Source organism: Hemiscyllium ocellatum, chromosome 47 (genome assembly GCF_020745735.1).
Source record: "Hemiscyllium ocellatum isolate sHemOce1 chromosome 47, sHemOce1.pat.X.cur, whole genome shotgun sequence".
Lineage (NCBI taxonomy): Eukaryota > Metazoa > Chordata > Chondrichthyes > Orectolobiformes > Hemiscylliidae > Hemiscyllium > Hemiscyllium ocellatum.
Genome location: NC_083447.1, coordinates 20,935,757 through 20,959,367, shown reverse-complemented (window position 1 = coordinate 20,959,367; position 23,611 = coordinate 20,935,757). Strand labels below are relative to the sequence as shown.

Here is a 23,611-nt window from a genome sequence, read left to right as displayed (position 1 = left end):
TTCCCTATCGATTTCACTATCCCAATCTACGTGAAGATTAAAGTCATCCATGATTAATGTACTGCTTTTGCATGCCCTCTTCTTTCCTGATTTATTTTCTATCCCACAGTTGCGAATAGGGGACCTGTAAACTACTCCTATCAATATTTTCTTTTCCTTTTTATTCCACGCTGTATCAACAATGATACACTACCACCCTTTCCTTTCACTCTACCCTTTCAAAAAGTCACATACTCATGAATATTTAATCCATTGCTTTGATCTTGTAACCATGTCTTTGTAGTGGCTGTTAGATCATTAAGCTGTATTTTATTTTTTTCTGAATACTATGCATTCAAGGAAACAGCACTAATTTTGCCTTTGTGTGAAAATGGAGACGAATGGCAAAATTTGCTATGCATGTTTTCTGTTTCTGTAAACTTGGTTCCTTCCTGCATTCTAAATATTATCCAAATAGCTGCACAGTAACTCTGCCATATAGGCTTACAAAGCAAACGAATATTTCCCCTCTAATACTATTACACTTAAACTATATTCCCTTTAAACCTTTTAAAATATCTTTTTTATTCAAAAGTTGGACAGACAAGACAGATATTATGTAGAAATATCTTGGGTGGAAAACAATACATTCTATGGATGAACTGTCCATACCACAAGGATGGGACGCATTGACTTTGTCATGGTTCTGTTGCTTTTAGGTGATATATTTACTAACCACAAATATTGGAACATCCTTACTTTAGTAGCTGGTCATTTGGATCCAAGGTCTGTCTTTGAGTTGCCTGGTTTTCTTTTCAAATTCTTGAGTATTGCTTTTTCATTTGATTGAGAAAGTGAAAGGCATGTCACCTTCCTGGGGGTATGACAAATTGCAACTCAAAAATCCAAGAATCTACTGCAGTTTAGCTTTTCAACCTATTGAACACTTGTCCAAGCTTGTGACTCAAATGTATCAAATACAGCTTCTCTAAAAGTTGCAACACTTGTAAACAGTGAACATCACCCAGTTCCACTTTGGACATTTTTTGAGGGAGGAGAAAATACCTTGCACATTTGCTGCCACGTAATATTCAAACTTCAGTTTTTCTCAGCTTTTAATCAGAATGTTGTCTTTTACATATCATAGATGCTGATCTCATTCAGATATAATAAAACTTGAACTAATATAGGACTTCTGATGAATTCAAGCTACACGATCTTTGATGCAAAACATTCATAAAGCATTGATGGCTCAGAGACATTATCTCTTGCTATTGATTCAAAAGGTTTGTGAATATATACTTTTATGGGTGGGGTTGTAAGTTTGCAGATGAGAGAGATCAGTAGAGTTGTGGATAGTGTAGAAGGTTGTCAATGGATAAAGACGATATACATCAGTTGCAGAAATGGGTGAGGCATGGCAAATGGAGTTTAACCTGGGCAAGTGAGGTGCTGCTCTTTGGGAGATCAAATGTTCAGGTATACAGTTAGTGGCAGGACCCTGAACAGCATTGATGTACAAGGGATGTTGGGGTTCAAGTTCATAGCTCCCTGAAAGTGGGATAGGGTGGTAAAGGAGGCATATGGCATGCTTGCCTTTATTTGGTCGAGGAATTGAGTACAAGAGTCAGAGTGTCACATTGCAGCCTTATAAGACTTTGTTTAAACTACGCTTGGATTACTGTGATCAATTCTGGTTGCCACATTACAGGAAGGGTGTGGAGGCTTTGGAGAGGGTGCAGAAGAGGTTTACCAGGATGCTGCCTGGATTAGAGAGTGTGAGCTATAAAGAGAGGCTAGAAAAACCAGGATTGGTGGGTTTTGAGAAGATTTGTAGCTCAGGTTGAGGTTCTGGATGTAGGTTTGCTTGCTGAGCTGGTAAGTTCATTTTCAGGTGTTTTATCACTATACTACACCTGATAAAACATGTATATCATCAGTGAGCCTCCGGATGAAGCACTGGTGGTATGGTCTGCTTTTCATTTGTGTGTTTAGGTTTCCTTGGGTTGGTGATGTCATTTCCTGTGATGATGTTACTTCCTGTACTTTTTCCTCTCAGGGGGTGGTAAATGGGATCCAAGTCAATGTGTTTGTTGATAGAGTTCTGGTTGGAATGCCATGCTTCTCTGAATTCTTGCAGTGTCTCTATTTGCCTTGTCGCAGGATGGATGTGTTGTCATAAAGCAAATTAGAGGAAGCCTTCAAGACCATCAGTAATACCCTCACTGGCATAAATTTCACCAAAGAGGCGAAAAACAACAACAAACTGCCATTCCTAGATGTCGTAGTAAAGTGAACAGTGGGGAACTTCAAACCAGCGGTCAGTAGGAAAACAACACATACTAACCAAATACTGAACTACAGAAGCTATTTTCTGAAAACACGCTGCAGCACAGAAGAACTACGAAGAGCAGAGGAGACTTACCAATACAGTGTTTTTTTAAAAAGAACGGGTACCCAACGAACACATTCTGCCAATTTCTCAGCATCAAAAACAAGCAGACAAAACATTTCTGGAAACCCTAGCCACTCTCTCCTACATCAAAGACATCTCGGAAATGTCTGGCAGACGACTCAGACCTCTTGGCATCGTGGTAGCCCACAAACCCAACAACACACTACAACAGCAGCTAATGAACTTGAAGGACCCTCTATAGACAACAAGCAAACTAATGTCATTTACAAAATACCTTGGAAGAATTGTAACAAACACTACATTGGACAACCAGGCAGAAAACTAGCCACCAGGATACATGAACGTCAACTAGTCACAAAAAGACATTATCTCTCTCACTAGTATCTATACGTACAGGTGAGGATGGAACCACTTCGACCGTGCCAACACATCCATCCTAGGACAAGGCAAACTGTGCGAGGATTCCGAGAAGCATGGCATTACAGCATCCTCCAGCACTCTGGGTGAGATGAGAGTGTCAGCCATTGACATCAAGGTCACATTTGACCCAGTGTGGCATCACAGTTTTTCCTAGCAAAACTGTAATCTTTGGATATTGGAGCAAACTCTCTGCTGGTAGGAGTTGTACCTGGCGCATAGTCATACATGCATACAGCATGGAAACAGATCCTTTGGTGCAAGTTCACACCAATAATGTTCCCAAACTAAACTAATCCTATGTGCTTGGCCAATATCCCTCTGTAGCTTTCCTATTCATGTAATTATTCAAATGTCTTCTAAATGTTGTAACTGAACCTGCAGTTTCTCTGACGAGGTGACATGGTGGCTCAGTGGTGAGCATTGCCCCCCTACAGTGCCAAGATCCAGGTTAGATTCCACCCTCTGGTGTAGCCTATGTGGGGTTTGTACATTCTCCATTGTGTCTGCATGGGTTTTCTCTGGATTCTCCGGTTTCATCCCACAATTCAAAGATGTGCAAAGTAGGTGGATTGACCACATAAATTTCCCTTAGTGTCCAGGCTGTTCAGTCTAGGTGGATTAGCTGTGGGACATACAGGGTTACAGGGATGGGTTGGAATGTTCTTTGGAGAGTTGGTGTGGACTCGATAGGCTGAATGGCCTGCTTCCACACTGGGGTTGTTATGATTTCCATACACAAACCGCTCAGTGTTTTTAAAGCAAACGTAGCCCCTCGTGTCCTTTTTAAATCTTTGTACAGTTGAACCTCGATTTATCTGGCATTCAATTATCAGAATATTTGCTTATTTGGCAAGATCGCAAGGTCCTGATACTTGGCTAAACAATGTTACTCCTGCCAGTGTGCTTTGGATAATTGAGGTTCCTCTGTATTTTTTATTTAGAATCCCTACAGTGTGGAAACAGGCCCTTTGGCCCTACAAGTCCACACCGACCCTCTGAAGAGTATTCCACCCAAACCCATTGCTCTACATTTACCCCTAACCTACACATCCCTGAACGCTATGGGCAATTTAGCATGACCAATTCACCTCACCTGCACATTTTTGGATTGTGGGAGGAAACTGGAGCACCCAGAGGAAACCCAAGTAAACACTTGGAAAAATTACAAACTCCACACGGACTGTCGTCTGAGGCTGGAGTCGAACCCGGGTTCCTGGCGCTGTGAGGCAGCAGTGCTATCACTGCGCCACCGTGCTGCCTTATTCTGTCATTCAAGGTTTGCCACCTTGCTTTGAACTCTCCCACCCTAGGCAAAAGGCCTCAGTCATTCACCTTATCTATGAGGTTTTATATAATCATGAGAGGCAATCAGGTCACTCCTGAACTTCCCACACTCCAGTGAAAAATTTTTATACCTCAAACCTTTTATTCCCTGCAACATCGTAGTAATTTTTTATGTACCCCCTCCAGTTTAATAATATCTTTCCTATAACCAGAACTGCACATAATACTCCAGAAAAGGCCTTACCAATGTCTTGAGGTCAATCATTTTAGCTGCAGGACAGCTCTACAGGAGTTCCTCAGGACAGTGTCCTAGACCCAATCATCTTACATTGCTTCATCAATGATCTTCCACCAAAAGTTTAGAAGTGAGGATGTTTGCTGATAATTGTGCAATGTTCAGCACCATTTGTGGCTCTTCACATAATGAAGCAGTCCATGCTGAAATGCACAACATAAAGGATCTTGCTTTTATAATCTGTTTTTGTTCCTTGCAAATTTACTCTATCATTTTCCCCTCTTAAACAATAACTCAGTATTATGGTTGATTTATTGGATAAATATTCACACAACATTAGATTAACTAATTCTTGCTCATTTCTAATTACTAAATTTTAACATGACCTGTCCCTTTGTTGGTTCTAACATGTATTGTTACCAATGACTATTCTGAACGCAAGCCAAGAAATATTGTTAAGATTCCAACTGATGGAAATAAGATCATAAGATCGAGGATCAGAAATAGGCCAGTCAACAATCCAGTCCACTCCTTCGTTCAATGAAATCATAACTGACCCGATAAACTTCAACTCTACTTTTCTGCTTTATCCTGATGGCCCTTGATTCCCTTGCTGACCACAAATCCGTTTACTTTGAATATACTTAACAGCTTACCCATGACAGTTCTCTGTCATGTTGGATAAATCTGAGAGAGTAGACTTGAATGATCATTCAAATACCTTTCCTGGATTCTGAGGAAGAGTCACTTGACCTGAAATGTTAACTCTGCTATCTCTCCATAAATGCTGCCAGACCTTAGTTATAGAGTTGCACAGCATGGAAGCAGACATTTCGTTCCAACTCATCCATGCCGACCATACATCCTAAATTAATCTAGTTCTATTTCCCAGCATTCTACCCTTATCCCCCTCAAATTTCCGATTCATATACCTATCCAGATGTCTTTTAACTGTTATAATTGTACCAGCCGCCTCCACTTTCTCTGACAGCTCATTCCATACACCACCGACGCTCTCTGCGTGAAAACATTGCCTCTCAGATCTGTTTTAAATCTTTCCCCTCTTACCTTAGACCAAGTTTTGGACTCTGCTACTCTGAGGCAAAGACCTTGCCTATTCAACCGATCCATGCTCTCATGATATTATAAACCTCAACAAGATTGCCCCTCAGCCTCTTCTGCTCCAGGGAAAATTGCCCCAGCCTATTCAGCTTCTCTCTGTAGCTTAAACCCTCCAATCCTGGCAACATCCTTGTAAATCTTTTCTGAACCCTTTCAAGTTTCTCAACATCCTTCTTACAGCAGGGAAACCAGAATTGCGTGCAGTATTCCAAAAGTGGCCTACCCAATGTTCTGTACACCTGTCACATGACCTCCCTGCTCTTGTATTGAATGCACTGACCAGTAAAGGCAAGCATACCAAATGCTTTCACTAGCCTATCTACCTACAACCCCGCTTTCAAGGAACTATGAACTTGCACTCCAAGGTCTCTGTTTAGCAACAGTTTCCAGGATCTTACCACTAAGTATATACCTCCAGCCTCGATTTACCTTTCCAAAATGCAACATTTCACATTTACCTACTTTTAGGGGGCAAGGGGGGTTAAAGTACAATCCCAATAAGGTGATCATTCCTTTCTTATTTCTTAGTTCGAACCTTAAATAACTTCCCTGGACATACTCCCTAAGTACAGCCATGATATTCCTAATCAAAAATGCCAATCCCCTCCTCTCTTACCTCCACTTTCTATCCTTGCTATATAGCATCTATACCCTGAAACATTTAAGCTGACAGTCCTGACAATCTCTAAACCACATTTCTGTAATTGCTATGATATCCCAGTCCAATGTTCCCAACCATGCCCTGAGTTTATCTTCCTCACCTGTTGGGCCTCTTGCTTCGAAATAAATACACTTCAATTTATCAGTCCTACCTTGTTCTCTGCTCTGTTCCTGCCAGCCCTGACTGTTTTACCTGCTCCTTTTCCCAACTACCTGTCTCAGACTGATCCCTTTCCTCACTCTCCCTGGCTGCCCCCTACCAGCACCTGCTGCCACCTCCACCACCACTCCTTCCCCCCCCCCCCCCCCCCCCCCCCAAAACGAAAACACCGTTTAAATCCTCCCTAGCAGCTCTAGCAAATCTCCCTGCCAGTGTATGAGACCCCTTCCAGTTCAGGTGCATTCTGTCCTTATTAATTAGATCACTTCTACCCCCAAAGAGATTTCAATGTCCAAAAAAGTAAATCCTTCTACCCTGCACCCCCTCCTCAGCCACGCATTCATTTGCTCTATACTCCTATTCCTACTCTCATTAGCTTGTGACACCAGGAATAATCCAAATATTATTATCCTCAAGGACCTCCTTTTTAAACTTCTGTCTAACTTCCTATATTCTCTCCTCAGAATCTTGTCCTATGTTGTTAGTTCCAATGTCCCTTTCCCCTTCAAGAATATTCTGCATCCTCAGACATATCCTTGATTTTGGCAGCACACCATTCTGATGTCTTGCTGTCCGCTGCAGAAATGTTTGTCTGTGCTTCTGACTCGAGTCCCCTATCAGTCGATCACTTGGAACCTGGCATACTGTTCATGACAGCTCTTCCAACAGTTTCAATTTGTTTCTGATTTACAACTTCCACAGTTCCTTTGGTTTTTAAATACCTTTTTCATTTTGTTAACTGTGTGGTGGGTTGGTGGGGGGGGGGGGGGTTGCAGGGTGGGGTGAGTGGGATTGTGTGCACGGAGGGTGGGCATGGAGTGGTTAGAGCAAGGGAGAGTTGTAGTTGGAGTGAGTGAGAGAAGGAGAGGAAAGCAAAGGGGAGAGGTGTGGACGGTCATAGAGAGAGAGAGATAGGCACATGCCAGGCAATTCATTGAAATGGCAAGCAGTTGTGAAGTCAGGATCATTCCTAAAGATAGAGGGGAGGTATTAAGCAAGACTGATCTGATGTGTGTTTGGTCCTGCTAATGTGAAGGAGACTGCAATGTGAGCAGTGAATGCAGGACTAGATTCAGAGGAGTACAAGTTTTTCTCCTGGAAGGTATGTTTAGAGCCTTGGACAATGAGGAGAAGGAGCTGAATAAGCAAATATTGCACATTCTGCCATTACATGAGAAGGTGCAGTGGGGGTGTGAGGAAACATTAGGAGTGGACCAAGAGATCGTAGCCCTTATGAACTGATACTAAGAGCAAAGGGAGAATGTGTTTATTGGTGGTATTCTGCTGGTTGTAGGATGATCCTTTGAATGTGGAGACTGGTGAGTGGAAAGTAAGGACAATGGAACCCCGTCATTGTTCTGGAAAAAGGTGAGGGCAAAATTGTGGGAGATGAGACAGATGAACCTAAGGGGTTAAACCACCACCACTCATGTCTCTATAATACAAGAATAACTTGTTAGGAGTTTTCTAGAGGCCTCCTAATAGTCCTAGAGACGTAGAAGAAAGGATTGCAAGGATGATTCAGGAGAAGAGTGAAAGTAATAGGGTGGTTGTTATGGGGGCTTTAACTTTCCAGATATTGACTGGGAAAGCTATAGCTCGAGTTCGTTAGATGGGTCGGTGTTTGTCCAATGTGTGCAGGAGGGTTTCCTAACACAATACGTAGATAGGCCAACAACAGGTGAGGCCATACTGGATTTGGTTCTGGGTAACGAACCAGGCCAGGTGTTAGAATTGGAGGTAGGTGAGCACTTTGGAGACAGTGACCACAACTCGGTGACTTTTACTCTAGTGGTGGAGAGGGATAAGTGTGCACTACAGGGCAAGAGTTATAGCTAGGGGCAGGGAAATTATGATGCGGTGAGGCATGACTTAGGATGCGTGGCTTGGAAATGTAGGCTTCAAGGGAAGGGTACAATCGATATGTGGAGCTTGATCAAGGAGCAACTATTGAGTGTCCTTGATAAGTATGTACCTGTCAGGCAGGGAGAAAGGGTCGTGTGAGGGAGCCATGGTTTAATAAGGAATTGGAATCCCTTGTGAAAGGGAAGAGGGCGGCCTATGTAAAGATGAGGCGTGAAGGTTCAATTGGGGCGATTGAGAGTTATAAGGTAGCCAGGAAGGATCTAAAGAGAGAGCTAAGAGCAGCAAGGAGGGGCCATGAAAAGTCCTTGGTTGGTAGGATTAGGGAAAACCCAAAGGCTTTCTATAGGTATGTCAGGAATAAAAGAATGACTAGGGTAGGAATAGGTCCAGTCAAGGATAGTAGTGGGAAGTTGCGTGCGGAGGCTGAAGAAACTGGGGAGACACTGAATGAATACTTTTTGTCAGTATTCACTCAGGAACAGGACATTGTTGCCAATGTGAATATTGAGTCACAATTAATTAGAATGGATGGCTTTGAAGTATGTAAGGAAGAGGTGTTGGAAATTCTGGAAAGGGTGAAAATAGATAAGTCCCCTGGGCCTGATGGTATTTATCCTAGAGTTCTTTGGGAAGCAAGGGAGGAGATTGCAGAGCCATTGGCCTTGATTTTTATGTCCTCGTTGTCTACAGGAATAGCGTCAGAAGACTGGAGGATAGCAAATGTGGTTTCCTTGTTCAAGAAGGGGAGTAGGAATAACCCTAGTAACTATATGCCGTTGAGTCTTACCTCTGTTGTGGGCAAAGTCTTAGAGAGAATTGTAAGGGATAGGATTTATGAACATCTGGATAGGAATAATGTGATCAAGGATAGTCAGCATGGTTTTGTGAAGGGCAGGTCGTGCCTCACAAACCTTATTGAATTCTTTGAGAAGGTGACTAAGGAGGTGGATGAGGGTAAAGCGGTAGATATGGTGTATATGGATTTTAGTAAGGTGTTTGATAAGGTTCCCCATGGTAGGCTACTGCAAAAAATAGAGGTATGGCATTGAGGGTGAGTTGGAGGTTTGGTTTAGGAATTGGCTGGCTGGAAGAAGACAGAGGATAGTAGTTGATGGCAAAGTCCCATATTCACATCTTGGAGTGCAGTTACCAGCGGTGTTCTGCAAGGATCTGTTTTGAGACCATTGCTGTTTGTCATTTTTATAAATGACGTGGAGGAGGGGCTAGAAGGTTGGGTGAGCAAGTTTGCGGATGATACGAAAGTCGGTGGAGTTGTTGACAGTGAGGAAGGATGTGGCAGGTTACAGCGGGATATAGATAAGCTGCAGAGCTGGACAGAAAGGTGGCAAATGGAGTTCAATGTAGGTAAGCGTGAGGTGATTCACTTTGGTAAGAGTTACAAGATGATGGAGTACTGGGCTAATGGTCGGATACTTGGTAGTGTGGATGAGCAGAGGGATCTTGGTGTCCATGTACACAGATCTCTGAAAGTTGCCACCCAGGTAAATAGTGCTGTGAAGAAGGCATATGGCATACTGGCTTTTATTGGTAGAGGAACTGAGGTCCGGAGTCCTGAGGTCATGTTGCAGTTGTATAAGACTCTGGTGCGGCCGCATCTGGAGTATTGTGTGCAGTTTTGGTCGCCATACTATAGGAAGGATGTGGAGGCACTGGAACAGGTGCAGAGGAGGTTTACCAGGATGTTGCCTGGTATGGTAGGAAGATCATATGAGGAAAGGCTGAGGCACTTGGGGCTGTTTTCATTGGAGAAAAGAAGGTTTAGGGGTGACTTGATAAAGGTGTACAAGATGATTAGGGGTTTAGATAGGGTTGACCATGAGAACCTTTTTCCAAGTATGGAGTCAGATATTACGAGGGGGCATAGATTTAAATTAAGGGGTGGTAGGTATAGGACTGATGTTAGGGGTAGATTCTTTACTCAGCGAGTCATGAGTTCATGGAATGCCCTACCAGTAACAGTGGTGGACTCTCCCTCTTTATGGGCATTGGATAGGCATATGGAAGATAGTAGGCTAGTGTAGGTTAGGTGGGCTTGGATCAGCGCAACATCGAGGGCCGAAGGGCCTGTATTGCGCTGTATTTTTCTATGTTCTATGTTCTAAATTTATGGTCTGAGAGGGCTATAACAACTTTTTATTGCCAACCTGTATAAAAATGTTCAGTGTCTTAACCACCACAACAACCAGATACAAAGTTCTGGTGTACAATATCACCTTTAATACAATATTCATGCCACATGACCCAAGTGTCCTGGTTGTGAATATGGGATTTTGCCTCCGTGAGAAATGTGCAGTGGTCAATCTCATTGTCATGAACAGATGCATCTCTGGTAAGGAGATGAATTCAAGTTTGTTGTTCCCTGTTGGTTAACAATTGTTTGTTTGTTTCTTTTTTCCCCTATTGCTTGCCAGACAGTCAAGCAGCTATCCCCTTTAGAATTCAACCAGCTTGGTCAGTAGCTGATTCACTCTTGGTGATGAACATTATCAAAATACTTTCTGGGACCTTGCCATGCTCAGTGTTTCCTCCAAGTTGGTGTTGACTCAATGGGCTGAATGGCCTGCTTCCATACCGTAGAGATTCTATGATTTTACGTGTGGTCAAATGGAAGACTACTAATTTATGAAATGAGAGGAAATGGATAAGCCTGAGCAAGAATCTTTTGGTCTCTTCCCAGATATAGCTTTGGAGGTTTTGGCTATAAAGTATTCTGTAAACTGGGGAATTGTTGGCCAGGGTCTAAAATCTCCCTTCCCACCGAACCTTGATGTGACATGCGGGTCTGTTGATGGAAATGTGGAAAGGATTTTTCAGTAAAACACCTTTTGACCACAATGCACACAATCCAACTGACTAGAACTTTCTGTGGCAATGTGACCAGTCTATCCTTTGTGACTCCTCCGTTAGTGTTGACATTTTTGTTTCTGTGGGCCAGTTCACAGCTTAGTACAGCCACAAATGGTGGTTATCAGAATGACTGGAGAAGGTGGATACCAGGATGATATTTCCTCTTGAGGGAGATTCAAATAAGGATGAATCGCTTAAAAATAGTAAATCTCCCTTTTAAGACTGTCAAGGAAAATTATTTTTTGTTCAGTTATTTTTGTTAGGTAGAATTATCTTCTCGGGAGATAGTACAGGCTGGAAGTTTAAAATTATTCACAGCTGAGTTAGATTTTTCATCGATAAGGGAATTGAGGGCAATGGGATGCAGATTAAAAAGTGGAGCTGAGACCACGACTAGATGCACCATGATATTGAATAGTGGAATAGGCCTGAAGGGGTTTCGATTACTAAGTGCTATGTTCCTATGATGTGATCAACCATGTAAGAGGATGAAGGAGGATCATCCTATTCATATAAGGGGTGAATGTGATTAACATTTCCAATTAATCAATTGATTATTTGTACCTTTTCAATTTATCTGAGGTTTACAGAAGTTAGTGGTTGAGATTTCAAATATTTGCAATTGCAACTTTGAATGACTGTTAATTCCTTCTTGCAATGTGACAAATGACTACTAAAATTTTACAGATTTTTGGACTGGAGGTAAGCCTCAAGTAGTATTGGTGAGCTAAGTGTATTGCCAATTCTTGTATGATCTGTTTAGAAAATTGATTACACGTCTGAATATACTGCAGTTGTGAGGGGGAAGAGGACTAAGTGACTTGCTTATGAGCAAGTGAGCTTTATGCTAATATACTTTTAAGCTAAAACTAATCACTGATGTTGCTTCAAGTACTTTAGCTTAAAGTACTTTGAGCAACATCAGTGATTATCATTAAGGCTAGTCCTTTAATTCAGGTAAATTCCTGGTCTGTGTGTGTTGGTAAACACAGGCACTAGAACAAAAACGAAAATCTGGAAACCAGAAATCAAACAAAAATACGATTTCAGCTGCTCAGTATGTCTTGTGGTGGATGTAATATATCATGTTGTTAGTATTTTGTTTAACACTAACACAGAAATGGGCTTCTGTACCTGGAAGATAGTAGCTTGGAGTGTCAGTGGGAGCAAATTAGTGCAAATGCAGGAATCTCCTGAAAACAATGCTGACAATCGCAGCCGGTCAGACAGCATCCATGGAGGGAGAGAGCAGAGAGGGGTCTGATGAAAAGTCATCTAGGGTCAAAATATTGGCTTGTTCTCTCTGGATGGATGCTGTCTAACCCACTGTGATCTCCAACGTTTGTTGTTTTTGGCTTGGAATCTTATTTAGGTCAGGAATCAAAGTTTAAAAAAAACTTCAGGAATTTACAGCTATAACCACAAGTATGCTTTGGGGAATAATCTGTAAATCCATCTCTAGGGATTATTTTTAAAAACAAACCACTAGAATGATTGAGTGGGCAATGGAAGCAAAATCATAACTTGTTAATGTTATAGAAAGAACACCTATTCAGCTCAGATATGTGACCGTCTTAACTCCTTGTGTTTATCTCTTTCCTCTGAAATGTTTTGATTGGCTTGTTACTGCATGTTGTGATTAATGCTCGTGATTTAAAGTGGAACAGTGTATTTCCTAACTTTCACATTTATGCTTTTAGAATTAATCCTACATTAGCGCAGCAGGTCAGGCAGCATCAAAGGAACAGGAGAATCGACGTTTCAGGCACAAGTCCTTCTTCAGCCTGTAAGCCTCTAAGACTTATTGATCTGTGCATCCTTGCTTACCAGGATCTGGCTGTACTTTTGGTAAACAAAGCTTGTCACTGTACTTCGGTACACACGACGATAAATAATCAATCTTTGCAAGGTTTGTGAGGGTTTGTAGCTCAGGTTGAGGTTTACTTGCTGAACTGTAGGTTTAATATCCAGACGTTTCATTACCTGGCTAGGTAACAACATCAGTGGCGACCTCCAAGTGAAGCAAAGCTGTTGTCTCCTGCTTCCTATTTATATGTTTGTCCTGGATGGGGTTCCTGGGGTTTGTGGTGATGTCATTTCCTGTTCGTTTTCTGAGGGGTTGATAGATGGTATCTAGATCTATGTATTTGTTTATGGCGTTGTGGTTGGAGTGCCAGGCCTCTAGGAATTCTCTGGCATGTCTTTGCTTAGTCTGTCCCAGGATAGATGTGTTGTCCCAGTCGAAATGGTGGTTTTTTTCCCTCAGTGTGTAGGGCTACGAGGGAGAGGGTCGTGTCTTTTTGTGGCTAATTGGTGTTCGTGTATCCTGGTGGCTAATGTTCTTCCTGTTTGTCCTATTTAGTGTTTCTGGCAGTTCTTGCATGGAATTTTGTATACGACGTTAGTTTTGTCCATGGGATGCACTGGGTCTTTTAAGTTTGTTTAAGTTTAAGAAACCACATTGAAGGACAACAAACTCACGGAAGAAACACAACAAACGATCAGACAGACAGTTGCACCTACTCTGAGCTGAAAGAGGGAAGAAAACAAACTGAACACACAAGAAAGCCCTAGAAAACCTCAAAAAGACAAAAACATCATTATATTACCTGCAGACGAAGGTTGGCTCACACTCATCCTGATCAGAAAGGACTACATTGAGAAAGCCAATGCACTACTCACAGACACCTACATACCAACAGTGGCGCTAGACCCGACCCCACAACTAGGAAACCAAATTACATATCTCCGAAGAAAATTACACAATTCCAGACAATTAAACAAGATGGAATTCCAGAAAATGAAACCAGACGGGACCAGCACCCCATGATTCTATGGACTACCAAAAATCCATAAGCCAGGAGCCCCCCTCAGATCCATAGTCTCACTACCCGGAACACCAACTTACAGACTGGCCAAAGAACTACATGCAAGACTGAAATACCTAATAGAAGAGTCACAGCACTCCAACGACTCCACCCAGGAATTCCTAAAAATCAAAAACACCAAAATAGAGGAAGATGAAACAATGATCTCATTCAACATAACAGCACTGTTCAGCTCCATCAACATCGATCTGGCAAAGGAAATACTTGCCACACTTTTTAGAAGAGACCATCACACACACCCCAACCACCGTCAATCACATTACCAATGAAAACATAATGAAGCTAGTGGACCTGTGCCTCACCACCCACATCACCTTCAACAACATAATCTACAAACAAACCAATGACACTCCCATGGGATCTCCGCTATCAGGATTCGTAGCAGAAGCATTAATGCAAAGACCAGAACAAACAGCCCTACCAACCGACTTGATAGAGGTGTACAAGATGATTAGGGGTTTAGATAGGGTTGACCATGAGAACCTTTTTCCACATATGGAGTCAGCTATTACGAGGGGGCATAGCTTTAAATTAAGGGGTGGTAGGTATAGGACAGACGTTAGGGGTAGATGCTTTACTCAGCGAGTCGTGAGTTCATGGAATGCCCTGCCAGTAGCAGTGGTGGATTCTCCCTCTTTATGGTCATTTAAACGGGCATTGGATAGGCATATGGAGGAAAGTGGGCTAGTGTAGGTTAGGTGGGCTTGGATCGGCGCAACATCGAGGGCCGAAGAGCCTGTACTGCACTGTATTTTTCTAAGAACATAGAAATATAGAACATAGAAATATAGAACAATGTACACTAGGGACCATCCCAACAGACACAAACGAAGCTGTATCAGGACACGATTCCAACGAGCCACATCATACCGCAGCACAGACGAACTTCGGAAAGCAGAGGAGAGCCACCTGTACAACGTATTCAAGAAGAATGGATACTCAAAAAAAAAAAAAATACAGTCCGCAGATTCCTCAAGAACAAACCACGACAAGCAGACCAAACACAGCCAGAAACCCTAACCACCTTGCCATACATCAAAGAAGTTTCAGAAATGACAGCCAGACTACTAAGTCCCCTCGAAATCGTAGTAGCACACAAACCCACCAACACACTCCAACAAAAACTAACAAACTTAAAAGACCCAGTACAACCCATGGACAAAACCAACGTCGTCTACAAAATTCCATGCAAGGACTGCCACAAACACTACGTAGGACAAACAGGAAGAAAGGTAGCCACCAGGATACACGAACACCTGTTCCAGGGTCCATTCATCAGTCTAATAACAGATGGGAAGAAACTGCTCCTAAACCTACTGTTGCATGTGTTCAGGCTTCTGTATCTCCGGCTTGACAGAAGTGGTTGTAGGAGATTACTGGGGTGCGACTGGTCATTGATGATGTTGGCAGCAGTGAACCGTGTAAATTGAGTCTATGAATGGAAGGTTGACTTCCGGGATGGTCTGGGCTGTGCACACAATCTTCTATAGTTTATGGTCCAGAACAGTGCAGTTACCATGCCAGGTTGTTATGCACCCGGTCTGTAGGCTTTCAATGGTGCATTAGTAGGAATTGGACATGCCAAATATCCTCAGCTGTTTGAGGAAAAGGCAGCGTTGTTGTGCCTTCTTGACCATCGCATCTATGTGGGAAGTCCAGGATCGCTTGCTGGTTATTGTCAGAGGAACTAGACGCTCTCCACCATCTCAACCTCAGTTCCGTTGACGTAGGTGGGAGGGCATGTTCTTTCTGAAATCAATGATCAGTCCTTTAGTTTTGATGACATTGAGAGGTTGTTCTCATTGCACCACATCATCTAGCTCTCCATCTCTCGTCTGTATCAATCAGTTTCCTTGCCATAAAGTTTAACATTCCATTTGTTTTCTGCTGTATTTGCTATACCTGCATGCCAGCCTTTAGTGAAATGATTTTAGCAGTTCCATGTGTCTCGCCTATCATTTAGTTTAAGGTCAACAAAGTCTTCCTGATATCACAAAACGTTAGCCCTTGGTTTCAAGTTTAAATTCAACATCATAAATAACAATGTACAACGCAAAATATAGTGGCAATAATAGTTGAAGTATAACCCATTTAAAACAAAATCAAATTGCTGGAAACGCTCAGTAGGTCTGGCAATATCTGTGGAGTGAAATCAGTTAACCCTCAGAAGGGTGAAATGAATAATTAATTTGAAATTTGATCAATATCTTGATAACTTCAAAACTCCACAACTTCACCCAGGATGAAGGCAGTTGACAGATGAATGAGGCATGGTTCAAAGCCACAGATTTAAAATAACAGTTCAACATTAATTGAGGGGAAAAAAAGCTAAGAAAGCCAAACAAAACTTTTATTGACACATTGAGAAGATCTGAAGTGCATTGCTTGAAAGAGTTGTGGAAGCAGCTCACATAGACAGTAATTTCCATAAGGGAATGGATCTGCAGTTAACAAGGAAGTTTTCAGGTTTTTGGAGAAATCATACCTCTTTAAAGAGAGCTTACACAGTAAAGAGTTTCTTCCAGTGCTGTATGAATCAAGTCCGTGGAAATTCATAGGTAAAACATGGTTATCAAAACATTACTTCATAGGAAGTGGGTGGAATGGCATAGAGCTGGACAAGCATTGAATAAGGGTATTTTACTGTGCCAAAATCAGAAGCATACATGTAGGATTAGTTCTAGAAGCATAAATGTGAAAGTTAGGAAATACACTGTTCCACTTGAGATCACGAGCATTAATCACAACATGCAGTAACAAGCCAATCAAAACATTTCAGAGGAAAGAGATAAACACAAGGAGTTAAGATGGTCACATATCTGAGCTGAATAGGTGTTCTTTCTATAACATTAACAAGTTATGATTTTGTTTCCATTGCCCACTCAATCATTCTAGTGGTTTGTTTTTAAAAATAATCCCTAGAGATGGATTTACAGATTATTCCCCAAAGCATACTTGTGGTTATAGCTGTGAATTCCTGAAGTTTTTTTTTACTTTTGGATCCTGATCTAGGTAAGATTCCAAACCGAAAGCATCACAGTGGGTCAGATAGCATCCATCCAGAGAGAACAAGCCAACATTTTGAGCCTAGATGATTTTTCATCAGAGCCCTAGCCAGGTAATGAAACGTCTGGATATCAAACCTACAGCTCAGCTAGCAAACTTACACTCTAAATATTCAATCAATTATAGTAGAAAAGTTACACTATGGTGAGAGGGTAATTGTTAGACTGTCCCTACTGTATTCATAATGTTAGTTAGCATTATTTGAGAGGTATTAGCGGTGAAGGCTGTTCAGATAAGGTTTGTGAAGTTAATTCTTCAGGGTGATGTTTTATGGATTATTTAGCAGCTGGAATGAGGTGATTTTATTGAAATGAAATTTTCTAAGGGAGCTTGAAAGAATAGATGCTGGATGTAAGTTTTCCCTGCTGGGAGAATTGAGAACTTTGGGAGCAGTTTCAAACCAAGGACTCTCAAGGATCAGGATGGGCAGGAACTTCCCAGTGAGCATCATTGATTTTGAACATATTCAAACAGATCATTGTACTCTGAATAGTTGAGGATTATGTAGGGCAGGCAGGAAAGTGAAGTCAAGGCTGTCCGAAACTTTGCCTCTCCTGCTCCTCGGATGCTGCCTGACTGACGGTGCTTTTCCAGCGCCATGATCAGCTGCTGTCTTATTGAATGGTTCATGAAGCTTGAAGGGACATATGGTCTCTCCTGCTCGTATTGCTTTTATTGGTACTTAAACGAAAAATATCTTCCTCCTTATAAAACAAAAAGTAACCCAAATGGGCAAGGCAGTTCTGTCTAAGGTATTTAACTTGAAAAGCATTTATAATTGAGTGTCCTGCTGAAATGATGGCATAGGTTTAAAGACAAATTACGCCTTCCTGCTATCCTCAAATAATTTATTTTTCAATCATGTTCATTCTCGTAAGATAGCAACAAAAACTTCAAGTAAGGAATTTGTTTTCAAGAGTTTTTTTGCCTTGTACATTTTAGATAAGCGAGTGTTTTCTCATTTAATTATCATTCCTCCTCATTCATCCTTTGTAATCTTTGCATTTCCAGGCATTGAATTCCAGATCTGAACCAATATTTTGATTTTGTGCACAGTTTTTGGGTTGATGAAAGAAACAACGTCTTGGTTCATAAAATACACTTCAGCTTGATTGGGCTGATGTAATGTAACGTCAATAGATTTTCCTTTGTTCTTTAAACGACCTTTTAATTGACTTCTTGAATGCCATTTAATTTGAGAATTTTCTTTCTCTTCAGATTACTCTGGACAAAGTAATTGGAATTACAGCTTCCAGCAGCAGTAGTTTAGCCTGTGATTTAACCACAGGAGTAGTGGCATATCCGGCAGGGTAAGTGGCAAAGGCATTGTGGGATTGATGTGTAAGCATTAATGGTACAAGTTTGTTGGGTAACAAGCTCTCTTTTAGAACCAAGCAGAACAACACTTCTGCACATTGACCTCTGCTTTGCATGTTATTTTACCTGCTATATAACTGTAGAAATACAGAAACATCATTTTGTTTGTCAATATTTTTAAACATTTTAATAAATAATGTAGGATATCCAAAATTGTGCAATTTTAAAAAAAATAAACAGCTGTCTACTGGCGTATAACTGCTACTGGAAATACCTCCATAATACACCACAAATGAAAAAGATGGTGCAGATTTGCACCATTTTAATTTCTTTATCTCAACCATAGTATTTAGGATGTAGCAGATTGATATTCCTAATAAGAAGCAAGTAGATACTTCGGTCTGTTGCCTCCAGTTGAATGTAGAAACAGAAAATACTAACAAATGTCAGCCATTCGAGCATTCTTTGCCATTCATTATAATCATGTCCAATCATTTAACTTAGCCCTTTCCCGAAGAATTATATCTAACTGCTTCTGAAAATATTCACTATTTTGGCCATCTGCTTTCTGTGGCAGAAAATTACACAGGCTCACCTCTGGGTGAAAAAATTCTCTTACCCCCCGTACCATGCAGTCCAACCTACATCCTTAGATTGTGACCAAGTTTTGAGTTTCACAGTTTTTGGGAAAAGCCATTTCCACATTTATCCTACCCCGAGCAGTACTGGAATTTTGTAGATTTGTGTGTCATATCCCGAATTCTTCACGAAGGCCAACATTGCCATGTACCTTCATCGCTTGTTGCACCATCATGCTTGCTTTCAATGGTCTTCGGGTCTCCCAGGTCTCTTTCGCAATCTATTGCCATTAAAATAACTTACCTTTCTGTTTTTACAACCTACTTCAAAAGGAATTTAGACAAACCTGAACATGCAAGGAATAGAGGGATATAGACCATATCCACGCAGATGAGATTATTTAAGTGGCACAGGCATTGTGGACTGAAGAGTCTATTCCTGTGTTATAGTGTTCTGTGTTTTAATGTGGAATCTCTAATTTGTCCACATTATAAATCTGCCATAACTTCACCCGTTCTCTCAACGTGATCAAATCATCCGGAGGTATCCTTTTTTTAGATTAGATTACCTTCGGCCCAACAAGTCCACACCAACCATCCAAAGAGCAACCCACCCAGACCCATTCCCCTACATTTACCCCTTCACCTAACACTACAGGCAATTTAGCTAATGTGGCTAATTCACCTAACCTGCACAATTTTGGACTGAGAGGAAACCGGAACACCAGAAGAAACCCACGCAGACAGTGGGAAAATGTGCGAACTCCACACAGACGGTTGCCTGAGACGGGAATTGAACCCAGGTCACTGGCACTGCGAGGCAGCAGTGCATTCTTGCATCATCATCACAGCGCATCTCCCCCCCCCCCCCCAACTCAGCTATCCGAAAGTAGAGCATTCCTATGAAACCTTTCGTAAGCCAAAATGGTGTAAAGTGGAGAAGCATTCATTTATATGAGAAAAACTTCGCCTTGTAAAAATGAAAATCCTCTTTAGATTTCTTTTGGTTTGTGAAACAGGTACTAATGTAGGTCTTTCGTAAAAAGAAAGTGATGTAAAGCAAATTTTTGAAAGCTGAGGATACCTTATGCTTTAATCTTGCATGCTAATCTCTTGTGTGATATCTTATGAGAAGCCTTCTGAAAGTCCAAATAAACCACATCCACCAGTTCTTCCTTATCAACTGTGCTAGTTACATTCTCACAAAATTCCAGTAGATTGGTTAGTAAAGATTTCTCTTTTGTAAATCCATGCCGACTGTAACTAATTCTAATTCTGTAACTGTTTTCCAAGTGCTATGCTATTAACTCTTCTATAATGGACACTAGCATTGACCCTACTACCAATGCCAAGCTAGCCAGTCTATAATTCCCTGTTTTCTCTCTGCCTCCATTTTAGATAATATTTTAGATACATTAACTAACCCTCCAATTCATTGGAACTGTTCTAGAATCTGTATAATCTTGAAAGATGACCACCAACGCATCCACTATTTCTATTTCACTCCCTTTTAAGCACCCTGGTGCATAGATTTGCTGGCTTTTAATCCCATTAATTTTCCCAACACCATTTTTTTTCAGTTCCTTCCCCTGTATTCCCCAACATATTTGGAATGTTATTTGAGTCCTCCTTGTGGAGACAGAACCATCTATTTGTTCCCCATTATAACTTCCACTGTTTCTGACTGTAAGGAACCAACATTTGTCATCACCAATATTTTTCTCTTTATGTGCATATTGCTTATAAAAGCTTCTACAGGCATGTTCCCTGCAAGCTTGCTCTTGTGTTCTATACATCCCTTCATCCTTTTCTGAAATCTAAATTGCTCCCAATCTTCAGTTATGCTGCTGCAATGTTTGTTTGACCAATTTGTATGCCCCTTCCTTGGGTCTAATACTATCCCTAATTTCCCTTCTTAACTTGGTCAGATCACATTTCCCATTTTAGTTTTGTGCCAGACAGGAAAGAACATTCATTGCCGTTCATCTCGGCACTCTTTAAATTCCTATTCACTTTAAGAAAATTTGTGCAAAACATAGCCAGCTCGCACCTCATACCTTCATAGTTTCCTCCCTTTTTAGATTCATGGCCCTTGTCTTGGAATCTTCGAGTAAAAAGTGAGGTCTGCAGATGCTGGAGATCAGAGCTGAAAATGTGTTGCTAGTTAAAGCACAGCAGGTTAGGCAGCATCCAAGGAACAGGAAATTTGACGTTTCGGGCCAGAGCCCTTCATCAGGCTCTGGCCCGAAACGTCGAATTTCCTGTTCCTTGGATGCTGCCTAACCTGCTGTGCTTTAACCAGCAACACATTTTCAGCCCTTGTCTTGGAATCAACTAGATCACTTTCTTTCTTAGTGACATTCTATCATATAGTTACCCGACCTTAAGGTATTCTCACAGATTGGCAATTATTCCTATCTCATTGCATCCCAATCCAGGAAAACTGGTTCTTTAGTTGATTCCTCAATGCATTGATCCAGAAAACTATCCCATACGCTTTTCAGGAATTGCTTCCACTGTGACTCTTTTATTTTTTGCCCAGTCTGTATGCAGGTATATGTGTATCCATAATTATAGCTGTCCCTTCATTGGGGGATGACCTGCTTCCAGTTTAGTTCAGCAAGTTCCAGGATAGCTGATGGGTCCAGTGTGTGATCTGCAGTCTCTACCAGATATGGAGCAATATTAGGTGGATGAGTTGTTTTAGTTTGTGAACTCCCTCCAATGCCTTCCCTTTACTTCTGATCAAGCCTTTATGATTTTCAATGTGGTCATTCAATTTAGAATGAGTTTTCTGCATTTTGCTTGGTCACAAGGCAGGATCTCCCTTGACTTGGCAGGTATGTTTGACCTCTTCAGGGAGGCTTTGAGGTTATAATTAAAAGATGGTGGTGATACAACAACTTATGGGTACCATTAGCATGTGCCATTTCTGTCAAGACCATCTAATATATTGGTCAATAAGAGCCCACCCAGATCAGAACTCAGCATGGAGAGGAATTCAAAGTTAGAGAAGCAGACAATGCTCCTGAAGGACAGCGTTTTGAACTCCTCACCTGAAATTGTCTTTGATTTGCATGTCCTCAACTCCATTCCTTTAATACTCCATTTATCTCAGATTGTGGGATACCCTCGAGCGGAGATAGTTGAAAAAGGCAGTTGACATCTGATAAAGCAAAGCCTTGGAGCAGATAAAATGTCAGACATATTTCAGAATTTCGAAGTTATACTATAGGCACAATTGTGCAACCATACACTTTTCAACTAGGACACTGGAAGTATGCTTCAGATTTCTGTCAATCTCAGCCCTGCTCTGTGCCAAAGGGGTGATCATTCCAAGGATTCTCCTAAACTGTCTTTTCTCATTACTGAGGAACTTATTCCAGAATCTTGGTGCAGTTTTTTTAACCATGAAGAGGGATGTTTTTCAGGATCGGGAAAAATACAAGGAACAGTACCAGGCACTGTATTTGACCTTTGAATGATTTTAGTCAGTTTGTGAAGGTATTTGTTGTAAAAATCCAAAGGTATAATTTCCAGGAAGGCACATGACTTTCAGTCAAGTGCCTGTCCAGAGAATTGCTGTGTTAATGGATGCAATGTTTGTCATGCTGAGTTTATGATAAGCAGAGAAAACACATTAAAATCAAAATAAAATGAGTAGTCCTAGAGCAGAATGTTAAAAGCTTTAATTCAAGAAAAGTTATCGCCTCAGCAGAAGTAAATTTATTCTGTGAAACATGCATATTGTGAGATGTATTGTAGATGCCCAAACTGAATAGGAAATTTTTGGCTACAGAATTGTGAAAGGTCATGTCGACAGACTCTGGAGAGGGAGGAGGAATCCTCAACTGTCTCAGCAATCCAGTGAAAAGAACTAGGAACAGCCAATTAAGAAACGATTAATATTTGACAAAAAGGTGCTATTTCTCTGGGATTTCAGCCTTTATAAGTGGATGTTGCTGCAAAATAAGTTGAAACTTTTTATTATTTGTTAAAATCTGTAATTTTGTTTTATGTAAGAAAAATATTGATTTCACTTTCTTGCATAATAAACTTCTATTCTGTTGTTAAAGAACATTTGCAGCCAATTAGTGGCTAACATCCACGGTAACTGATTGCAAAAATTGAACATAATCTATAAACCAAGTATAACTCTGGGATCTGATGGTCTGCATCACTGGGGTCACAAGAACAAACAGGTTGTGATTCTCATGTGAACTACCAGCCTAGGTTCTATCATGGTGAAAACTGGTGTTTAAAAAAAAACTGTTGTATTAACCCTATCTTCCATTTCCCTATTGCACAACTGTAGATATTGTAGATAATTTTGTTCAGTGATGTTACACACTTCTGGAACATGTGAAACTTGAATCCAGTCCTCCTACCTGTGAGGTACAGATACTGCCACTGCACCACAAGCCTTAGAAGCTGCACAACTGTCACGCATCTCGCAGGTTGCCTATAAATGTGGTAACATATGGAACTGGCAGGCAGAAAGACCCAGGAAGCTAATGGGTATATGCTAATTTAGTTGATGCTTGGGAATGGCACTAAGTCCTTTCAATTTTGCTGGATGAAATAAAGAGGGCAAGAGGAATTGCTGCTTAGTTTTCTAAGAAGGTTCAAATTTGATTTGGTTATTGATCTATACTTGACATGCAAATTCAAGCTGTAGTTGGCAAGTTAAAGAATACTAACACGTAGCAGGCAGTGGGAATATTCCATTGCTGAAGGATGAGTATCAAAAAC

At 41.1% G+C, this 23,611-nt stretch overlaps 2 protein-coding genes across 4 annotated transcripts in view; both read left to right on the top strand.

Annotated features, from left to right (window-relative positions):
* Positions 1-16,925, top strand: part of LOC132836765 (uncharacterized) — a 179,964-nt gene extending 163,039 nt beyond the window's left edge. Inside the window, exon 30 of the transcript XR_009647396.1 lies at positions 16,911-16,925. The gene's annotated coding sequence lies outside the window, so the exon portion shown is untranslated. The remainder of the gene's footprint in view (positions 1-16,910) is intronic.
* LOC132836766 (mitogen-activated protein kinase-binding protein 1-like) overlaps positions 1-23,611 on the top strand; it is a 172,255-nt gene that overhangs the window by 6,091 nt on the left and 142,553 nt on the right. For 2 of the 3 annotated variants that reach the window (XM_060856219.1, XM_060856218.1), the window contains exon 2: positions 18,183-18,274. In XM_060856219.1, coding sequence (XP_060712202.1) covers positions 18,183-18,274 — 92 coding nt within the window. Of the gene's footprint in view, positions 1-2,742; positions 2,899-18,182; positions 18,275-23,611 lie in introns of those variants that run through there. The other variant, XM_060856220.1, reaches the window with a different exon arrangement.